Here is a 23,545-nt window from a genome sequence, read left to right on the forward strand (position 1 = left end):
TGCTATGTTCCCACTATTTTATTTCATAACTGACAAAACAGTTTGCACAGTTTTATTTAGTTACAATTCAAATAAACCATTACAGAATAGTTTTCCAGGACTCATTGAGAAGACAAAGGTAAATAAGGGAAATGAATAAAAACAGACATAAAAAAATCAGAAACTTTAAATGTGTTTCACAAATATCAGTGAAGCTGTACTCTTAGCTAACACTCTTCCTTCCTCTTTGTTAGAGGGTTGCCATGCAGTAATTCTTCTGATGATATAATATATAATGGCTCTTGGATATGACAACATTCTTTTTACTGAATGAAAGCTGACTGGCTTCAAGTGTAGAGATGTACATAAAGAGAAAAAAAGCAAAAGCCTCAATGCTCATATTTGAAACAGGATTCCATGACTATATGAAGATATGATTAAAGAAAAAAAGACCTGCTACATCTTCATGTTAACCTTCATCATTATAGATAAACAGTGTTTCCTGCCAAGTCACAGTACCATTCTGTTGGTGCTTGATATAATATTAGCATTGTTTTGGTATGTGTGATCATGTGATTCCTACTTTCTACATGGCAACCAATACAGAAACAGTCTGTCAAGGACTGTCATTGAGGCTCAATGCTGAGTGTTACCCAGCAGGATGCAGACTGTATCTCGGTGGGTGTCCTTCTACTATGCTTTGATTATATTTGTTGTAAAGAAAAGCCCAGTTGTGCTTACAGCATTCATATTTCACCCCCTTGGCAGAAGACATACTACAGTCTCTTGATTTGTCCCTGTTTCAACTAGATGTGTTGTTTAAAAACATATACACAGCATTTTCAAAGATTCTTTCAGTGTAATCTGATTATAAAGGGGTTATGTGACAGTTTGTCTCTGCCGTGTGGCTTAAATCTCTGAGGACAAGCTGAGTGAACATCCATACAATTTAGAGTCTGATGGCAGCTGTGGCTCAAAAATGTTGTTTTGGGCCAGATCTAGGGTCATCTGAGGCGGCACTTTGGCATACACCAAGGTAACAGAAGTATTTTATACTACTTGTTGCTTCTTGTAAGTTCGTTAGATGACAATACTACAGGTTGAGTATGTGGGGGGAAAGATTTAATTAAACAGAGTGGTAGTTTATTCACTTAGAACGAGAAGGGAAGGGAAGAGAGGGATAATTCTTTTATACTGTGTGAGTGGGGAGTAGTAAGTCTACAGATAAATCTTCTAATCTGAGCACTGATAAATAGATAGGGTTATATATTGTGAAAGAGAAAACAGATATTACACTGGACAGCAAGCTGACCCATTGCTTTTATAAGAGGATATTTCAAGCAAAAATATGTATTTCAAGGAGTGTGTCTGTGTTTTCCGCATGACAAAAACACTCACCCATGACTTCCCGTTGCCTCTTAGTGTCTGCTGTCTTTGATACAGTTTTATAACACTCGTGCTCTACTAACAAACTTCTAGGCATGAACGAATACATACTAGAAGACCTTACCATGTGGATGAAGCTGATAAATACTCTCTAGATGACGATCTGGTAAATCTAGAAGTTCTAGATGAGGTACTGTACTGTCTGAGTAGCAGTTTCTGACAATTGTGCCTCACGTTATGCCTGTTTCTGCTTTTTAGGCTTCTTTTAACAGAATAAGAAGAGTTCCTTCTTGCAAGCTTTTGTCTCACCACGGCAAAGGAATTGTCACGTGACTGATCTGCTATCATCACTTCATTAATATTCTATATAGTGACATAAAAGCAGTAGCAGTGAATCCTATTATGCTGAAGAATTTAATTATGAGTGATGCTAGTTTAAATTATTTTGTGAGTTTCTTAAAATGTGAAGTTTAGTCATGAGGATGTAGATTTAAGTGATTTTTCCTAAAATTGATGAATGTATATGGAGTAATACAGTATCTACAGCTTCTTGATAAAAAGTGATAAAACAGTATCAGTTGCATATTTCACTATATCACCTATATGCAGAATATCTATACATTTTTGTTTTGATGATCCTTAAATTGCATGCCAGCAAGAAAAAACCGTACTACTAAATTGTGCTAGTGTCCTGTTTAAAACAGTCTCTTACAACCGCTTAAAATTTAATCCTTGAAAAATTATTATCCTTGTTTCATGGTCAAATAAAAATTTAAATGGAAATGTACTATGAAGTGCAAAAATAATGTGCATGGCCATTTTCTCTTCAGAAGGTTTCTCTTCAACCTGCTTCTTAGGCTGGTATAAAAATATGTACCAGTCTGGGAATAGGAGTTGCCATTTAACAGTTCTATGGCATTAGCAAGGATTTTGAAAATATTTGTTTGGTTTTATGGTGTTGGCATTTGAAAAATAATTAGTAACACTTATAATAAGTATTTCTTAATCAGTATTCTCAGTGTATTTACAAAAATCTTCCTAACTGGGAAAATACCATTTAACTATCAAACTTTTTGTAATCTTCTCAGGATACAATTATTCATCAGCTGCAGAAACGCTATGCTGACTTACAAATTTATACTTATGTTGGAGACATTTTAATAGCCTTAAACCCCTTCCAGAATCTCAGCATTTATTCTCCCCAGGTAAGAGATTCCAAGCTGTGGACAGTACACTCAGATTTTATATTACCACCACTGGTTAAAATACTTAAGTGACGTTGAAACCTGAGAGCACAGACTAAAGCCCAGCCTTTTCTTCTTCCAGAAATTTGTGGCTATAAATATTTTCCTTTTTTTTTTTTCTTTTTTTTTTTTTTTTAATTTGGTCTCATCATTTGATTTCATTCCTTTCTGCTTTGTGGCACAAATTCCAAGTGAGGGATGAAGATTACCCCAGCCACAGCTGTGCATCTTGTCTGGCATTTAGTGCTTTTTTCTGGGAAACAGGAGATGGTTATATGAACCTCCTTATGCTGCGGCTGTTGCTTCCTGAAGAATTGCTCTAACTATTGGTTAATTACATGTCCTGTGCCATCAGCTGCTACTTAAAAGGAACAAGTGAATCGAACGCTGTAAAGATAGAGGCAGCGTAATTCCCTACAAGTACAAAGAGGTGGAGGCATAAATCTTAGTATCCATGGATGCCTAAATTGGTAGGCAAATTGCAGGTAGAGGGGCCAGATTTCAGATTCACTGTTATCTTTTAAGGTTTTTTTTCTATAGGTTGGGTATTTCCTTGGTTGAATGTTTGTGTTTGAAATTCAGTTCCTTGTGATACAGTTCTCTTTAGTGTCTAGTGTGGGAAATGTTGGAGTGCATTTTAGTTGTTGGAATTTGTAATCTGGAAGTTGGACAGAGCAAAGAATTACCACTTTTCTTCCAGGCGATTCAGTGGAAATTCTGTGGTAAAACAGGCAACTACCTTCTGTTGAGCAGGCAGAAGATAGTCACTATCCTCTTTTCAGTTCTTAATTCTATAGCTAAGTTTTGTATTTTTACTATGTGTGTTCTTTTTTAAATGTAGTTCTCCAAGCTTTACCATGGTGTGAAGCGTTCATCAAACCCCCCCCACATATTTGCCTCTGCGGATGCTGCCTACCAAAGTATGGTTACGTTCAGCAAAGATCAGGTAAGAATCTGTTCATTTTTTTGAGATCTTATATTAATCATACTGCCGCTATGCTACATTAATATGCTACATATTAATCATATGCTGCTATGTACAGCTAATGTTCTGTTATGTTGTACTTCAGGAAATTTTTTCTGTAAGCCTTTTTTTCCTGCATCAGGAAAACCAGAGTAGAAATCTAGTCAAGTTTGGGAATTCTGAAGAGAACACAGTGGCATAAAAGAGACTAAAAGTTCAGATAAGATGATAGGGTTACCTGACCAATGTGGTTTCCTGGACACCCATGAAGTCCTAGCAGTTGACACCAGCTGCAGATTGTTGCTGCACACTTTTGATTCCAGCTTGTCTAGCACTAGGTATTGTAATAATTTACACCTGTGTAAGATAGGAGGGTCTCAGTGCCATAACAGATTAACAGAGTTTGAATGACTTTTCATTGCATGAAGACTTTATCGAGCAGTGGATAATCGATTCCTTTAACTACAAGTCACAAAAAATAGGAACAATTAATTCATTTTTTTAGTAAAATATATTAAGGATAGGTCTAATATAAATGTAATAAGAACACAAATCCAATTATATAGCAATGTTTTTAATGAGAATGAAATACCATGCTGTAGAAGCTAGATTTCTTTTTATTGCATTATCAAGATTGTAACTTTGTAGTCTTTCTAATTTTACATGTGGTATGTACATTAATATTGAGGGCTAATAATTATTTTTATTTATAAAATCCTCCTGATTTTACCCAGCACATCACACAATAATTCATAGAAAATGCTTTTTTAAAATCAAAAAGCAGAATAAAATAATAAAAAACCTGCAATTAGAAAACATCAAGCAAAGACAACAAATAAAAGGGACACTGAAGGTGAAGAAAACAGTTCTACTGAGTATGTGGAAGTACAGTGACCTTAGATGACTAGTACTTTTTTAATGACTTATATGCTCTTTGATTGGAGGCATTAAAGAAAACAAGTATTCTTGTAGAATAAGTTATGTGAGACCTTAGTTGGGGAAAAAATAGTTTTGACATAAGCCTGTCAGGCTAACCTTGTACATCTTTAATCCTGTGACTTTTATACCTGTTTAAGAAGTAATTTGCATTTAGATCTAAATCAGTTTCTTATTTTCTGTTTGCAAAGGATTACAGGCACATGTCTGTTTGTATTACCTGGCTAATGTTATGTTGGTTCTTCAGGTAAAGGTGCATTAGATAAGTACTGTAACCAGATTAAAAATTGATTCTATTTTATCCATTGAGCTTTCCCATGTATTTTCCTGTGAAGCCTGAAAATTTACTCCAGGTCTAAATACTCATGAAGCTAAGGTCAAGGTCTGGCCAATTCTACAAGAGTTTTAGGAGTTCTAGAAGAATTTGTGGATTTTAACTGTATAAACTATTGCACACAACTTCTTTTCTTTGCACACAAAGACCACTAAGTTAGTTATCATAACCCTGTAAATCCATCGAGTTATCTGTTTCCAAGAAGAACAAAAATACCCAACAAGAAGGAAATAAATGAGATGCAAATATCATATTATACACATTATATAGAGTCAATCTGTGCACCTGCTATCAGATGCCACAAGACAGCACCAAAGAAATGCTACATCTTTCAGACCTTTTCACAAAGCTCAGTTCTATATGAGTGTCATTGCACCAAGTATTTTAGGACCTTGTATCTTCTCCCAGCCAAGAATCTTGTAGGTTCACAGTGTGGTGCAAATAATTTTCAGGTGTTTGCATAAAACCACGTGAATCTATCCAACTGCTCAGTGTTAACATTTTAATTATATGTCATTGATACTGTACCTGAAGTAGACTAATGTACTGGTGATCTGTAGAGAATGTGAAAAAATGGGAAAATAATAAACGCTGTTAGAATTCTTACTTGCTATGACCTTAAGTGTTCACGCTTGAGTGTTCAGGTGTGAACTGGCCTTCAAGGTGTACTGACTTTCTGCTTCTTGTCCATGAAGCCTAACAGCGGAGAGAATACCAAGTGATTTAGACTATTCTAGCTAATCCCTGAGTCTGGAAGCCATTTGGAAAGCCTATAAAATACCATGTGTTAAGGACTGCTGACTCGGAAAGAAGATGGATACGTTCTCCCAGAATTATCCAATGAACAGATGCATATTTTTCTGAAATGTTTAGATGCTAGTTTTCTGTTCCAGCTTCAGTATCAGCATCACCTACAGAGTAACCTCTCTATGCAGCAGCAATTTTTTAAGATTATTTTTAAAGTCACGAGCAGACTTTTGGTCAGTGTATTGAATACAGCTGTACCCTGTGTTTCATGTTAATTCATATGAAGTCAATGCAGTGAGCTTAGATGCACTGTTGAATTATGTCACGTCAACTGAATTGTGGCAGGTTTTGGAGTTTTAAGCATTTTAAACAAGCTGCATATGTGCATAGCATGTGTTAGCCTGTAGACATGGTCACTTGTTTATGTGTCTTAGCCCTTAGAAATTCAATCACTGCTTCACACATATGCACATTGCTATCAGGCATTTTGAGACTCATTTTAGTAATCCAGGGAATAAATTATTACACTGAGCCTTTGCTTATCTTTCCTTTCAGAATGGAGTTGAGGGAGTTGACCCTTGAAGTATTTTTTAGACTTGGTACTAAACATTAAATAACAGATAAGAGTATATAGCTGAAATTGACCATGTGGTGAGCTGTGAACTTTAACTGTTTTGGCTTGTGTGTTCAGTGCATTATCATCAGTGGGGAAAGTGGTGCTGGAAAGACAGAAAGTGCCCATCTGATCGTCCAACATTTGACCTTCTTGGGAAAGGTATTTCTTAGTCTATCATGTAAAACTATGAACAAATCCTCCCAACCCAACCCCCAATTACCACTTTATTTAATTTTCAATACTTAAAGCTGTTTATGTGAATTGTCTCGCTTGAGTTAGAGATGGAGTAATCATGTATGTGAGAGTATTGAATGAAGATAATAAGATTATGACCAACACCAAGCCATTCAATATTTTTTTAAAGAGAAAGTGCCAGATCCTGAGTGTTCAGTGCCTGTAGTTATCTACAGTGTTTATCACATATACTGTTGTTCTTTTGTACAATAACGAATTAAGATCTTGCCATGGCTATAATTTTAGAAGCTCTTATACATCATATGTTGTAAGTGATGCTGTTGTGCAAAGTGATGGGAAAATCAAGTGTGTAAGGTTAACCTTAAGTAGATGGGTTTAGTTTTTGATGTTTTGGTACTCTGATTATATGACACCTCAGAGGCAGAACAATTGCAGGGAAAGAATAATCTGGGTTTTCCTACCTGTGGGAGAATTCCTCATCAATTTGTTGGTACTGGTTTTGTATAAGTAGAAAGGTTAACACAGTATCTTAGTCCATACAAGTATGAGAAAGGGATGCTATGCTTCTGAAGCAAGAATTGGATTGTGGGTAAGCAATATATACTTTTAATGATCCTTCTGATCTTTTATCTGTTTCATCAAGGCAAATAACCGTGCTTTGCGTGAGAAAATTCTTCAGGTGAATCCTCTGGTTGAAGCATTTGGGAATGCCTGCACTGCCATCAATGACAACTCAAGTCGCTTTGGAAAATATCTGGAAATGATGTTTACACCCACAGGAGCCGTAATGGGGGCAAAGATTTCTGAATATCTACTTGAAAAATCAAGGGTCATAAAACAAGCTGTGTAGGTATATTAATTGTCTGTCCTTTCACATTTATATAATGTTTAAATTCAGTTCTCCAAAATTCTTTATTTTTAAATGCTTTTGTGTCTTCTGCTAAAGCTGTGATCACTGATACAGTACTATGATAGCAAGAATAGTCAGTTTGGTTCGTTTGGAGTGGAAGCCAGAGCTGCTTCATTCTTTGGAGAAATATTGTGGTTGGCTGGGTTTTCCGTGTTTGCAGTTGCTGATCCTACACCATTAAAACAAGTGGGAGATTTGCTACCTACTTCAGTGAGCTTATGATAAGAACTTCTACTTTTACATTGTACAAGATGACACACGAATAAGCATATGTGCTTTAAATAGATATGTTTTTTTCCAGGGGAGAGAAAAATTTCCATATATTTTATTATATTTATGCTGGCCTTTATCATCAGAAGAAACTTTCTGAATATAGACTTCCTGATAAAAAGCCTCCTAGGTAACTATCACTTGCTTGTTTTAACTGCTTGTTGTAATTAGCTATTGATCAGCTCTTGCTTTCAGTATGATGCCTTAAAATCTCTTAATCCTTCTCCATCCCTTAAGGATCTTTTTTAATTCGCCCAAGCAAAGAAGAGGATGGACAATAAGGCATTATATTATTTGTATTTGTTTGAGAACTTGAACTGTTTAAAAAGAGGAGGAAAAATCAAGCTTGATACTCTGTCATACTTTCAAATCCAGACAATCATCTTATGATTTCTTACTGTAATGCTTCAGTAAGAACCCAGAAGGTGCTTTGGAGTTGTGTTTAAGTGTTTATACTTTGGGTGCGTCTGATCTGTATTGGGTATGGGGATGTGTTTGAAATGTTGCTAACACTAAAATAGATCTTAAAAAAGAATAAGCAAAGTTAGCACAACAGAAGCAAAAACTTCTTATGAATTAGCACCAAATTATATAATTGGAAGATATTGAAATAAATGTTCTTTCGAGTTACTGAGGTACTTGCACTGAAATCACTGGAGGTTGTACTGGCATATCTGCTAGTATGGTGCTTTCTTTCTCCCACTCTATTTAGATACATAGATAATGAAACTGGAAGAGTAATGCATGATATTGTTACTAAAGATTCCTATGGAAGACAATTTGAAGCGATTCAGCACTGCTTTAGAATTATAGGATTCACTGATGAGGTAAGAGATCCAGCTGTTAAACCATTGACCTTTATAAAAAACACCTCCAGTGCTGCCTGTGCTCAGGCTGCCAGATGGTTTTGTGGGTACACACACGTGCCACAGAATCTCTCTTATGACAGAAGTGAACTGTGAAAGCATAACCACACACTTGGAAGCCGAGACCAGCCTGAGGTCTCAGCTGGTACTCAGGCAAGTCCACTCACAATTATGTATCACACTCTTTTCTGTGTCAGTAGGAGCTTGCTTGAATTTGTAGAACTTGGTCTTAGAGCAAGCTACAAGCTTTAATAGCCATTCCAGTGCCTACCTTTTTCTTTCATAGCCTAAATATGATCTACATATCTAATTTAAAATTGCTTCTTGTCATCTTTTACAGGAAGTGTACTCAGTGTACAGAATTCTGACTGGAATCTTAAATACTGGAAATATTGAGTTTGCTGCCATTTCTTCTCAACACCAAACAGATAAAAGTGAGGTTCCCAATCCAGAAGCCTTAGATAATGGTAAATACATTTTAACATTGTCGGTTCTGTAAGTGCGATTTGACTGTATTTGTGGGAATCTCTAACTCGTGGTAACAGTTGAGCAATGCTGGTGATTTCCACTGCATAATCACAGTCATGTATCTTTTTTCCACTGTCTTTTAGCTGCTGCACTACTAAGTATTGGGTCAGAAGAACTTCAAGAGGCCCTAACCTCCCACTGTGTTGTAACACGAGGGGAGACTATTATCCGAACAAACACTGTGGACAAAGCAGCTGACGTGCGAGATGCCATGTCTAAAGCACTTTATGGCCGGCTCTTCAGCTGGATCGTAAATCGTATTAATACGCTGCTCCAGCCAGATAAAAATATATGGCAAGTTACACATCACTGAATTGTGTGTACTTACTGTGCATGTGTCTTTGAGTTCATCCGTTTGTATATTTTTGTATATTTTTGATTTACCAGAAAGGGTGCTGGGTTTATTTTGGCTAAGGCTTCAAAATGGCTTTCATGCTGTGACACTGAATTCTGTTTCCAGGACATTAACCCCAGCATTTTCAAAAAGCTGTGTGGAATTTAGCTACTGAAGTCAATGGAAATTGGGTGGTTAAACTGCTGTGCAGTTCTTTAAAAAGATGTGTCCTATGTAGTGAACATTAAAATCATACTGAAGGCTGGTAAATAATTAGAGTACACTGAAAAACTGTAGTATGTATTCACAGTCCTTTACAGTCCTTCTGCTTTTGTAAGTTAGTAATAAATACAGATCTTGGATTATTATTGTGCTGCTACTTGAGATGTAAGTGATGATTTTTTAATTTTTCCTAATTACAGAAGTGTTCACATTGTGCATCCTTATAATTTCATTGCCTGGTACTGATCTGGCTGCTTTGGACTTTTTGAGCAGATGCAGAGATTTTTAGAAACAAGAAAATGCCTTAGGTGATAGGAAAATGCCTCTGATCCGAGATCTGTACTTGGCACTTCACTATATTATACAGACACATCCTCACCCATACTTGCAGTTCTAGTGTGACTGTAGTATGACTGTACTTGAGCTAGCACATGGGCTTTTCACAGTCCAGCTTGCAGCAGCAACAGACTCGGTAATTGTCATTCAGACTGAGTATAGCAAAAACATAATGTTAAAGCTTGACCCCTTTTGTCCACCTGGAGGAGCAGCCAATAGATTTTATTTGGAGCCTGCCTATTGAAACCACTTGTTTTAATATGGCTGCTAAGTGTCTTGTTACTATGTACCTATGATTCTCCTGCCTTCTTCATGGAAATTTGCAAGAAGCAAGTGGGAAACAAAAGCGTTAATGATGCTGAACAAATGCACAAGTTGCCTCAGGTTCAAACACACTTTTTCTCCTCTTTTTTTTGCAACAGATTGGATCAATTATGCAATCTTAGTTACCATTTTAACTTGATGTTGCCCATGATGAATTTTGTTTGTATTTCATATGCAGCAATGCTGAAAATGGGATGAATGTTGGGATACTAGACATATTCGGATTTGAGAACTTCGCAAGAAATTCCTTTGAACAGCTGTGCATAAATATTGCTAATGAACAGATCCAGTTTTATTTCAATCAACATATCTTTGCACTTGAGCAGGTAACTTCAACTCTGATGAGCTCTAGTTGAATCAGCCATCCTGAACCATAGATCATATTCAGGAGTACATTATAAACTATGAAGTGGGTATGTTATTTAAATGCAAGATAATGACATCTTTCAGTTGAAGTTTTGTGAACAGTGTTGCTGGGACCTATAGAGTATTGCTGGGCTTCATAAGCGTCCTACTAATGATGTTGCTTTTACTGGTTCAGTGTTAAATTTGTGCTGGTGACTTTGTAGATGGAATATCAGAGTGAGGGAATTGATGCTACTACAGTGGAGTATGAGGACAACCGTCCACTTCTAGATATGTTCCTCCAGAAACCTATGGGTCTCCTGTCTCTACTAGATGAAGAAAGTAGATTTCCTCAGGCAACAGACCTAACTTTAGTTGGTATGTGCAAACAAAACTCCTGGGGAATAACAAATATATTTTGAGAGGGTGGAATGACATCCTGAGTAAATTTTTACTAGCCTAGTTGTCCTGCTGAGGTTGTGCCATTTCATTTGACATTTTAAGTATAATTTTCATTATGCTTCTTAATTTTTCTTTTCTTAGTGTTTTCTGGGGTTTTGTATTGCAAAAGTTATCTTACATGTTAGGTGTCAAGGGCTTATTGTCTTTCTAGTGTTACAAGACAATAACCTGTGTTTTGTCCCTATATGTAAAGTACATTGAGCAGCATTTATCCCCATTTATTGAAGGGAAGGCTGAGAAATAGTAGAATCTTGTATCTGGGACCACCCTGTGAGCAGAATTAGTGTTGAGAGTAAAATTTAGATCTCCCAGGCTCCTAGGCCCATGTTTATCCAATTAGAAAATACTGCTTCACTCCAGATTATCTCATCATAAATAGAAAGTGTGTGCTATTTCTGGTGTGCCATCTGGCTGAATATTTCCCCTCCTTTATGCATATTTTACATATATTTTAACAAATCTTGGTGCCAACTTTAAAATGTGCAGCATATGCCATGTTTAAAACTGTTGTCTTGCTTTTATTTAATAGAGCTATGTTTTTCCCGGCAATATGAAACAGGGAGTTTCAGTTCCTTCAATGGAATGTGCAGCAGAAACTCAAACTGTTAGTCAGAGAGAAATAACGGCTGCCTGTTAAATTGCACAATATATCTACAAGACTTTTCACTCTACTAGGCTGAATTGAAAGTTAAATTTAGGTCACAGATAGAATGAGTACTATGGTTTCTTCCAGTCCTCATTTCTGTACTAAAGCTATGTGCCTCTCTGTGGGTCCTATAAATCAGTTAATACTGAATATTGAATTTAGGCTTCCACAGAGGCGCTTTCCTTGGTCCAGTGTCAATCATTCTTACTGCTGATCTGTACACAGTACAGCAGGATCCCTCAAGGAGACAGCAAAGTGGGGTATTTTGCCCTCTCCAGCTGTGCCAGACAATCATTAATTCCACCACCCTCCCACCCACCCACCCCCTTAAATTCCAAACTTAGTTCTTTTTGCTTTAAATAGAGGCCTGATTAAACATTAATAGAAAGAAAAACCTAATACAATATATTAATGGGTTCTAACATTAGAAAAAAGTTTTGATAATATTTTCTGACCTACACAACATGACAAAGAATTTTATCTATTGATTCTGGCCTCAGGTCTCTAGTTGCTTGTTCAGATAAAAAATACAATAGCAAGTTTTACAGTATCAGCACTGATTTAATTACAAAATATTAGAGAGCATACAAAATATCACAGGGCATAAAAGACATTTTTCTTACAAAATGATGTTTCTTCTCCTGTCAGCTCTTTAGAGGTAGTAATGGGAAGCAGAAAGCCTCTTTAGAAGAGATTTTAGATAGAAGTCTCTTTTTCTGTAGGAGTCCAAAGGTAAATGAGAGGTGGTCCCAGCCTGAAGATATTAACATATACTTAAAACATGATGCATAGAGTTAAATGAATGGGGAAAGCAAGATAGGGTAAATACAAATAATGGGCATTTATGCAAGCAGGATATACACACAGCTTTGAATGTACTTAATTGAAATAAATCCACCCCAACCCCATATATACATGTAAGCAAATTCATAGCAAAATGTGAGAACTCATCACACCCTCTTATTGGCCCCCTTACTTGATAGCTTTCCATGCACAAATGCACAAAACTATCCGCAAACAGTGGGATTTGAAAGACAGTCTTCCCAGGCTAGTTTAGAATAAGCTGTTCCATGCAGAAGTGGCAGCTTGGAAGAAAGCACAGAGAAGCTGGCACACAGCTATTTCTGAGCAATGTGGTAATATATGTGTTTATTGTAGTTCTGGCTTCTTGAGCAGCAAACTGTCCCTAATTAGGATGAAGATTTTACTTAGTCACTCTAAGTCACTTATATCAATGTCTCTTCTCAATGTCTAGATAAATTTGAAGATAACTTACGATGCAAATATTTTTGGAGACCAAAAGGAGTAGAACTGTCCTTTGGTATTCAGCACTATGCTGGAAAGGTAAGGTCATGTGATTTTTATTTAGTTCAAATAACAGTAGTGTAGTCATTATTTGTTATATCCAAAGTTTCTGCTTAATGTTTGTGGGTTTTTTCCTAATTTTAAGAGACAAAATGATAAATTGTGCAGAAACATAGAATCTATGATAAAATGTTCATGTGCAGTAGTCCATTTTAGAACTTATCGTTAGGGCTCTTTCACAAGCTGTGTAGACAGTAACCATCTTTTATCCTGAAATAAATCTGACACCAGAAACACCATTACTACAATAATTTTAAAGGAGCAGCTCTCTGGAGCCAGAACACGCTATGTGATTGTTAACGCCGTGTGAATGCCACAGTAGTTCTGTGTGTGAGTGAACATAAGTATATGGATAAAATGCAATGTAAAACAACATCTGTAATAGAATTTAAAATGCTACAAAGAACACTGGAAAGGCTGGAGCTAGCTAAAAGCAATATTTTCTTGTACTCCATAGCACCTAATATCTTTTGTTCTCAGCAGTTCATGTATTATTTTATATGGGGAATAAGGGACCAGTTGTTTTGCATAACATGAGTTTTGCTTGTAATTTCAGGTCCAAGTTTTTATTTCTAAGCAAAATTGAAAGAAAATACCCATGTTTTATATAGTTAACAATAAAGTCTCATGTTTGGCTCATTATAAGACTCCAAAATTTTAAGATATGTTCTAGTAATCTTTGTTCAGCTTTCTGGCTTGTTAAGAAGAACTGTAAAATCTCACACAAGTTTAGTAAATTCTTCCTACCCCAAGTGGCCAAGTCATGAAAATACTACTGACCAGCTGTCTATTACAGAAAAACTTTCAGTTTTTGTGTAAACTAATGGACTCCAGTGGAATTAGGTTAGAGAGGAATAGTGTTAGTGGTAAAAAAACAGGTCTAAAACACTACTGTAATTTTAAAAAATAAAAACAAGTTAAGCAAAAGTAACTGATTCTTATATGAATACATTAACCAGGCTCTAATTCCAAATAAAACCAATTAAAATAATTGAAATAAAGGAATGTTTTGTTTTCCCGCTATCGTTTTTGAACAGCAAGAAGCCTATTTTAATGGACCTAGATATGCAACTTATTCCTGTTCCTCCAACAGGTGTAGTTAGAGATCACAAGGTTGATGCAGACAACAAATAAACGATGACACCTGAGAACCATTTCTTATTTCACATGTAAATTGTCAACTTAAGCTTTAATGAGGTACCTGTTCTACTCATCATGCGTACCATGGTTTGATGTGAGAAAGCATAATACAAAATCATTTAAGCCATTTAACCTAATTCGATGTGCAGTGACATGCTATGAGTATAGGTGCTGTTTATAGCCAGTTCACATTCTGAAGACACTGCTGTAACTGTACAATTTTAAGTCATTTGCAGATAATTCATTGGCTTGTCAGATCCAAACTAACCGGTCTATTTAGTCATCTTGACTGTTCACATTTTAAAGAACATAGTAGGTTTTGGGTAGCTGTTTTGGCAACTTTTATGTTTCCCATGCTAGGTATTATATGATGCCAGTGCATTCCTTGAGAAGAACAGAGACACTCTTCCTGCTGACATAGTGGTGGTGTTGCGCACCTCAGAGAACAAACTTCTTCAGCAGCTGTTCTCTAGCCCATTAACAAAAACAGGTATTTTCTGCACAGCTTTCCTAACATTGCAGTCTCTTCAGCTACCTGCTCCTCTAAAACTCTTAATTGTTTCTGGACAATTTTTTTTATTTTTCTTTTTCAGCTCTGCTGTTTAAAGTTTCCTAGCTATCTGAAATGTTACAATCATATTTATTTTTAAACATGTGGACATGAATTCTAAAAAATCCAAGCAGCAAGATTCATCCCTCACCCCAGAGAACGCGAGATTATCTGACTTGCAGGGCAAGAACTCGTTCTCAGAGTAGCATGAGAATATGGGAGTTTCTTGGGTGTTAATGATCAGTCCTCAGCTGACAAAGTCTTGTGTACTGTGCCTTACAGTTCACGTGTAATGTAGAGTTGTTTTGAGGTAATACCCATCTATTTAGATGCACTGATGCAATACATAAAGTTTCTTACAAATTGTAAAGAACACATACTAATCTGCTAGAATTACTTAAAGCTATGACTTACATTAAAGTGCATAGATCCATAGCTAAATAAAGCAGCAAGATGAAGTTTGATTACTCCATGAATAGACATGAATAGGTGCCAGAATACCAGTAACCTATAAAAATAATGGTTTGCACTATACATGCAGACAAGCCAACAACTGTACACATCTCTCAGTACTTTCTACATTTCTAAAGTATCTTTTTCATAATAATTAAGGAAAAGTTGCAATGCTAAATAATAATCTAAATATGCATTAGATAGCAAAATTCTTGTGATCTGGTATGACATATGCAAAGAGGTTCTTGTATGTTTAAGTACAATTAAGTGTACACTCTGTAGGCTTATTGTACACGGAGTGTATTTGTAATTCTCTGCCTGTGCAGCAGCTCTGTCTGGGATTCCTGGACCCTCAGTAGTCTGTTCATAGCCTCTGGTGATGCCTTTAACATCTCTTGAGATTTCTATGTAGAAAAAAAACATCTGGAGACAGATGTGTATTGGAGCCTTCTTTGCATAAGCAAAACTGATTAAAAAAATATCTGTTTGTATTCTACATAGGATAGATTCCTGTTGCAATGTCTCTGTTCTTTTCCTGTAATTAGAAGGCTTTGGATTACCCCCCTTCAAATTACACCTTTAGAGATCCCTGAGTGGTGAGGATCCAATGAGGTATCTGCTTCTTTCAGCTATGACGAACTTCGGTGAAGGGGAATATAGTTTAAGATGAAGTAGAATTGGTTTGTGCCCAAGTGGGGAACAAAGAATCTTTGTGTCTATTTCTGACATTTGAGTCCACATTAAACTGGTAAAAGAGACTCTTTTGCTCATGTTGGATAGATCAAGCAAAGCAAAAAAGAAAGCTCGCATCTGGTCAAATGTGCCTCTACACCCCTCTTTACTAGCCATTTTATACCTTGTAGCTATTGTCAACATGAAGCAGATTAGATGCTCTGCCCCAGTTATCAGTCCCAATTATTGTAAATATTACACTTTTTGTTTTATCGTTAATTTTAAATCAGAATGCTGATGCTTTCATACAAACTCATCTTCCTCTGGCTTTTTAGAGATATTTTCAGTGGCAGCAGCACTGAATTTCAGTATTTGCCCAAGGTGCATAAAAGGTTCAATAAGAAGATACTTCTCATTGCAGTAATTTACAGTTACAATTTTGATGACTTTCCACTGTTTTGTTTTGCCTCTTACATTCCTTCCTTGTTTCCTATTTACATGAATGGCATGCTTTCTGCCTCCCATTACAGAGCATTTACCTTTCCATGAAGAGCACACAAGACAAGAGCATTGTCTGTATTTGTCTAGTTGGTACAGGAAATCCTGTTAAAAAAATTGTTGTGCATATGCTCCTGTGCATGGCGTTACAAGAATAGTTTAAAACCCGTATGTCATTTTTATTTTTTAAAAGTCTTTGTGATTTTGCTCTATTTTTTCCAGCTGTCTAATGTAATTGGCACTCACATCCTGTGTTGGGGCCTCTGTGTTCTAAAATCAGATTGTTGCCAGGTTTAGTTTTGGCAGCTTGCAAGATAAATGAAAGGTTTGGCTGAGAACAGAAGGTATCGCTGGCAATACCGCTTCATCTCTGCTCAGTGAAGAAAGATAATGCTATTCTCTTAACTTTCTACAAAGAGGCTTTTGTAAACAAAAGAATAGTGACTCTGTAAATGTCCCATCATACTCTGTCCTTGCCTTTTAGCCCTTTTCCCTCCACCCAACATGTGCTTCATTCCTAAGCCAACCAGAAAAAATGCAGTTTAAGATTCATAAACTTGATACAATTTTCTCCACCTTTTTGTCAACTATTAACTGATGCGAAAGTTAATAATTTACACGGAAGCCACATTGCATCTTTCCAGGTAACTCTGACTTGAAATGAGCCTTCTGCCAGTATCTCTGGTGTTTTGTTTGAAGATGAGTGACAGCACATTCTCACATCTGCTTGCAACTAGCTCTGGAATTTGCAGCGTAGGTGGTTTTTGCCAGGCAGTAATCTCAGTATGTGCGATTGTCACTAGGTGGTGCTATCCCAGAAGCAAGAGGGAATCTGAGACTGGTAACATGGGTCTCACAATTACTGAAAATGTAGTTCTTAAACACCAGTAAGAACAAAAAGATGCCTTTCCCACCCTAAGAAGATCCTCTGTTTGAAGTATATTTATATCTGTCCTGTCTTCTGCTGTCAAAAACTGAGCAGCAGCAAGAAAATAAATATGAAAAAGACTGAATTCTTTTACTAATTTAAGATCATGTTAATCCCTGTAATTTATCGAATACACTTATCCGCTCTTAACAAATGCTTCTATTTCACAGTAGCAGACTGTGTACTTTGAAGGGCCAGAAATTAACAGCAGGACATTAAATATACATTTGTAATAGTAATTTATAGTTAAAAGAGTGCACAACTACTGATACGAGGCACCAGAACTTAAACATTCTGGCACTGTTTTTGTACTGTGTACTGCATGTTTTGTCATCTTCCAGTGGAAACTTAGGCATGTTTGGCATATTTTGGAATCTGCACTTTCTAGGGACCTTTAACCTTAAAACTGAATGAAGATATTCTTGTTTAACCTACCAATTCTCCCAATTGCTTCCATATTTGTCACTTTTTTCTACAGACACAGCTTCTTGTGCTGAGAATTCTGTATATTCTGGAATTAAAATAGGTTTACTCCAAATACAAGAGAGAAGTAGAGCATTTTAAAAAATGCTGCCACTACTCTGGTTGAATATGCATGTTCCCATTCAGATGTAATGCATTCCTGTTTGACTCTAGTTTTAGTTTATCACTGTTGCAGCCAAAGCATCAGAGAGAAAAGGAATCATGTGATCTAGAAAATAGAGTCCCCTTGTAAGAGAAGAGGGCTTTAACTGGCAAAATTGAGGAGAGCCTTGTTACGTTCACTACTGGTATCAGTGAGGAGTCAGACCATTTGACTCACTGTCCTGATATTCAAGAATTTTTGCAGCATCACCTTTAAGTGGTGGTACTATCAGACTGCTTGGGCAGAGCACCACTGGAGCTTTTTGAGACTGCAGCTCCTTCTTCTGCTTTCCTCTCTCTTACCTTATGTTCCCCAGCTGACCAGATTATGCTGGTGGGACAGGGAGGTGTGCCAGAGGGGCTTCACCTCAGAAAAGCTGCAGTACATGATTATCTACTCTTGAAACACAATCTCTGCAGAGTTTTTCCCCTCCTGTGACTTGCAGACCTTTAGAGCTTTTGTCAGGGTTGCTTCCTCTGCCTTAGGTCCTCACTGGAGAGAGGGGGGAGAGTTGCCCCCCTGGAGAGAGGGAAGGGGAAATCCTCCAGCCTTCCCACCACCAGAGCAGGGATGCTGGGAAACTTCCATGTCCTAGCTCTGAGGATCTGTAGGGGCTGGGCTCGGCTGCATAGAATAAATACAGAGCTGAGTACCATTCTGCTACAGCGACATCATGTAATAATGTCTTTATTTTGTCTAAATTAAGACATTTTTAATTTATGTCTAATAATTTTGGTAGCATTGGATATTGTTCACACATTCAGAGTGAAATACTATCAATATATGATCTGTTGTTAATAAACACTCATGTTTCATGGTGCCTAGATATTTGAGCATAATCTGTCAAAGAGAACTGGGATGAAAGTTTTCACAGCCTTTGCTGAAGAGTTAGGATAGTGATGTTTTAACAAGGGATATTTTTTTTCCAAAATAGGACAAAAATAGATTTTTTCAAAAACAAATTAATTCTAATTAGCATGGCTAAAGGTCATTTGCTCTCCTCAGTATTGATTTTTAATCTGTGTTCTTTGTGCTTTTGAGTCTCCAGCCCTGTTTACAGCCCTCAGGCAAAAGTAATGATAAACAATGTATGTCTCATGTTAAAAAAAAGCAGAACCAAACCAAACAACTAATGGAGCAGGTGGTGAGAGAGAACATGAAAAAAATGTTTGGGGCTTTTGTTATGCACACTAAAATACACAAGAATTAGGGGCTTTTGCAATATCACTTTAAAGAACTTGGTACCAAGAGTACTGTCTCAATACTAATTTGGCTGTAACTTTGGTAGCAGCTGATTCCTCATGAAGAGTCAGAAACTGACAGAAACAATTGGATTTTCTTGCATTTCAGTCCCATGAACAGATACTACTGGGCACAGAGTGAAATCTTGGCCAGTTGAAATTGTAGACGCTTTGCCATTGTTTTCAGTGTAACCCTGATTTGACCTGTCATGTTTGTCACTCCTATTGAGCACAAGCCCTTCCTCTAGCATTAAGTAGTGCCAGAAATCTAGCATGTCTCCATTTGGGTTTAGCAGATTTTTTTCTCTTCATTCCACACATTACAATAGAGCAAAAGACTCAAATACATCTTAAATTTTACTAACTTACCTTACAACAAAATATTTTTATAATGGTACTTTTGTGTTAGTATTTTCAGCTCTAAGAGATAACTGCAGGCACTCTTAAGTCAAATGAATTGGATACAAAGCCATTGTAATTACAATTTCCTCTACTTAAAGATGAATCAGAATTTATATTTTGTAAGAATTTTGGTCGAGTTAGTGGAAGCTATATATTTTCACTTGGGATGCAGAGGCTTTCCTACTTCTAACTGGCCCATATGTTAAAAGCATATAAAAGTTAATTGTTTTTGCTTTGCTGCTAGTGTTGTGTGCAGAGAGAGGCTTTAAACCACAGCTGTGCAACGTAACAATTGTGAACTTTCCTGGGTTGCAGATGTGGGACATCAGTAAACTAAATTAAATGTAGCTTAACTGAGTTTGAGAGGTAGAGTGTTGGATTGCTTTTTATTTAGTTTTTCACTTGAGCATTTTACAGTTCAGTGTTTCTTTTTCTTCATATCCTAAGGTTTTCTGTCATAGGCCAAATGCAGCGTACAGATACTCACAAGACTTGCTAGCAGTAGGATCCAAAGCATGCCCTAAGTAGCCCTAATAATGGAATTAATTTAGAAACAGAACCATCTATCAGATCAAAGTTAAGATCTCAGTCCTGCTAAAGCTTTGTATAAGATATAACAGTTATTTAATGTTGAGAATAACTCCCTATAAAGTGTGGAATTGCACATGGCAGTAAGAACAACAGCTGAGAAGTGTCAAGTTAGATTTATCACGTTTATGTTTGGTATAGGGTGTTGCCCAAGCAAAAGTCCACTGTTTTTAATGAGACTTCACAGATTAAATTGTACTGAAAATGGGTAAAGGGCATAGGGGTTTTTTTCTCCAAGTGCTTGCAAATTGAACCCTAAAAAAAGTGCAAGTGAGCAAGTTTAAGAACAGATCTTGATGAGCTTACTGATTGGATTCATAACAGGCCATTCTCTGTAGAACAAATCTTGATGATAATTTTTCTTTCCCTTTCTCTCAGAAGAGAGGAGATATCTTCTCAATTTTCGTGTTTCTAGCCTAACTTCTCAATTCTATAATGAACTTTATCTCACAGTAGTGAATAATAATTAATCTTAACACTTCATTGTATACTAATTAAATTCAAAGTGTGTTGATATTGAGGAAACAGAAAACGTATTATACAGAAGATGTTACTGTTTTTAATATGAACTAGTAGACTGTGGGATCTCACTGTGCAGCATATACAAAATTTAAATAGAGACATATTCAGAGAGCATTTTACAGTAGTTTTAATGAGTAGTTTACTAGGCAGTTTCTACAGGCACTATGTGCTCTAAGGTCAAACTGTCAAGGATGCTCAGTACATCATTGGAAGCATTCGGTAGCTCTCAAGATCAAATCCTAGAAGAGCAATTATTTTTAAATTTACTAGTGAGTTTGTAGAGCAGATAGGTTTATTGAATATTCAGATAACCTTACTGGTTTGAATATCCATAATGTTTTTTGGTTTGTCCTTTTCAAAGAATGTACTTATATTTCCTACTCTTTCAAAATAATTGATTTAGGGGTTAATGTATCTAAGATGAATGTAGTTGGTGGAAAACAAATCTCTGAGTCTGTGCTGGATTTTGTGTATTTGTTTCAGAGTATTTTGTACTGAGTGTGCTGTCTTACCATGATTTTGTACTTTTATCCATTTTCTTTATTCTTTTACCCAACAACAAACTGTAAAGGTCAGTACTTTACTAAACCAGCCTTATCTTTTCTCTTATTATTTGACTTTTTCTCACTTATTCTGACCTGAGGGCTTGATGTAGGAGAGTCTGTGACTGAACTGCCTGCACAGCAGGTCACAGCGTGTGTCAAAGACAGAAAATGCATTTGTGGGTACTTGTATGAACAGATACTTGTTTCATTAAATGTGGAGATACAAATATAAATGAGATTAATGTTTTGAATTACCGCAGAAATAAATTATTTTGTGCTCCCTGTGATAATACATAGAACTGCTGAGATCTAGAGGAGCAAACGTTCAGCTAAGAAGCCTTTGAGACTTGATTAAATCAGTAGTCAACATCATTAATGCCTAGATTTCAAAAATAGTGATGCCTGGGACTTTCAGAAAGTTCTGTAACCATGTTTTGTCCTAAAGTAAGACTTTTAAAAGACAGCTCAGAAGACAGTCATAGTGAGGTCAGAGAAAATGTTCCTCCATGTTATTCCATGTGCTTTCAGTGACATCTTTATACCTGAATTTTTGCCACTAATTCATTGGGAACCTTCACTGGATTTAGTCAGATTTTGATCAGACTGTGTATGTATGGAGCAACTTCAGCAGCAGGTCTTAAGTGATGAATATATACCATAAAATATTTTATACATTGTATAAAGAGGGAACATACTCTGGAAATAGAAACAGTGGACTGGAAATCACAATTCTTGGCTTCTCCCGGGCTTCCTGTTTGTTCACTATTCTGGTAGAAAATTTTTTTGGCCTCAGGTTAAACTGAATATGGTGAAGCTTAATTAGTGTTTGAGGACAGTCCTGAGATTGTCAGAGACAAGGTGCTAAGGTGTAAGCTACCAGAATGCTTGCTGTTGTTTCATGTTGGTGTGGGTGCATAGATAAAATACTGAGAATAACTACCCTGTTCTTCATAATCAAATTTTATTTTTCTAGATAAAGCATATATCGTTGCAGGGGGAGAATATGTTACATAACATGCAAGAGAAAGGATGTCAATTACATAAAACAGTGAAGGAGGCCAGAGCTGAATTAGCATGTGTGGTAACCATGCTTTCAATTGTTAGAAGTATTCTTCCACATACCTCTGGAAGAATAAATAAACTTCTTGTCTCTCCTGAATAGAAGTAATTAGAATAAAGAGATTCTGGCTACTGAAAATGAATGGAGAATGCCTCAACAATGAAGTCTTCACAGAAAATACACCTCTGTAGTTTTCTTCTAATCTGAGTTACAGATGTGGTACAGGAACCAGGGCAATCTGCTGGGGCAGTAGAAAACCTCGTGTCGATGGTGAGGTACTTTGCTGACAGCAAAGACTGCAGCATTCTGTAGTGTCTGCTGGTCCCCAGAGATTACAAGATTTGTTGCCCCGAGGTGATTACATAAAACAGCACCAAATTGTACGCTACCAAAGATGTGGATGGAAGCTGCTAAGAACTGTGTCTGAAAGAAAGTCCTGTGTCTTCTGACAATGTATAAATCATAAAAACCTGAGCCACTTCATTCTGTAATTCAGCAGCTGGGAGACTGTCCAGATCAGGCTGCAGCTAGCCTGTCAGTCAGTCTCCAGCAGGTTAGTCAGGTCTCCAGCTAGTCAGGCTACAGACCCAACTAAAGAAAATGCTGGGCATCAAACAGTAGAAAACTCCAGCATTTTTTGTACTGTAAGTTCTAATTGCTTTTTACAAACAGTTTTTCATTTTTTTCATTTTTATCTAGATGCAGATAATTAGCTCTCAGCTGTACTTAGTGTGCCACTCTTATCATTAGTTCTGTGTTTGGACTAATGGTTCCCAACCTATGCCCACTGGGCTGTGGACAGATAAAGAGTTTGTCCAGCAGGCAATCCACTCCCCCTCTGCCGCCCTCTTTTCCAGAACCATGTGACCCTTCCTTGTCCTGAGCCTGGGAACCTGTCTGTCAACAGGATCAGGCTATAGCATATGTGCTTTGCCTGCTGTCTGTAACTTTGGTCACGTCATGGGACTATGATGTTCTGAGAATCACGTAAGGTTTGCTTGTGTATCCTCTGATCACATATGTGCCTGTGATATTTCAGGAAATATCTGCATTTCAGTGAACACACTCCCAATTGAGTAGATGGCTACATGTCTGGTTGAATTTAGCTGGAAAATTGGGCACGTTGCCTGAAGTAGCCATTAATAGTCAAGGTGGTGTTTTTAAAATATCTTGGGCACTGCCACTAACTTTTTATACACCATAATCTGTTCTTTACTAGGTAAGGGTAAAAAATAAGACCTTTCTTACTGAGATCATACATTTACATATCTGAGAATATAGTAGGCAGTTTGACCTTCATTTCATCTCAGCA

At 36.8% G+C, this 23,545-nt stretch overlaps 1 protein-coding gene across 11 annotated transcripts in view; it reads left to right on the top strand.

Annotated features, from left to right (window-relative positions):
• The window catches only part of MYO3B (myosin IIIB), a 207,275-nt gene that overhangs the window by 98,142 nt on the left and 85,588 nt on the right, over positions 1-23,545 (top strand). For 6 of the 11 annotated variants that reach the window (XR_005829435.1, XM_040604658.1, XM_040604663.1 and 3 more), the window contains 13 exons: positions 1,459-1,555; positions 2,454-2,570; positions 3,451-3,555; positions 6,282-6,365; positions 7,045-7,247; positions 7,613-7,711; positions 8,294-8,408; positions 8,788-8,914; positions 9,059-9,269; positions 10,370-10,517; positions 10,761-10,914; positions 12,900-12,988; positions 14,510-14,639. Coding sequence is in view for 7 of the 11 variants with exons in the window: in XM_040604658.1 (XP_040460592.1) it covers positions 1,459-1,555; positions 2,454-2,570; positions 3,451-3,555; positions 6,282-6,365; positions 7,045-7,247; positions 7,613-7,711; positions 8,294-8,408; positions 8,788-8,914; positions 9,059-9,269; positions 10,370-10,517; positions 10,761-10,914; positions 12,900-12,988; positions 14,510-14,639 (1,679 nt within the window). In the remaining 4 variants the exon portion in view is untranslated. Of the gene's footprint in view, positions 1-1,458; positions 1,556-2,453; positions 2,571-3,450; positions 3,556-6,281; positions 6,366-7,044; positions 7,252-7,612; positions 7,712-8,293; positions 8,409-8,787; positions 8,915-9,058; positions 9,270-10,369; positions 10,518-10,760; positions 10,915-12,899; positions 12,989-14,509; positions 14,640-23,545 lie in introns of those variants that run through there. The other 5 variants (XR_005829436.1, XR_005829437.1, XM_040604664.1 and 2 more) reach the window with 4 other exon arrangements.

The sequence above is a fragment of the Falco naumanni genome, chromosome 8 (genome assembly GCF_017639655.2).
Source record: "Falco naumanni isolate bFalNau1 chromosome 8, bFalNau1.pat, whole genome shotgun sequence".
In the NCBI taxonomy this organism is placed as follows: domain Eukaryota; kingdom Metazoa; phylum Chordata; class Aves; order Falconiformes; family Falconidae; genus Falco; species Falco naumanni.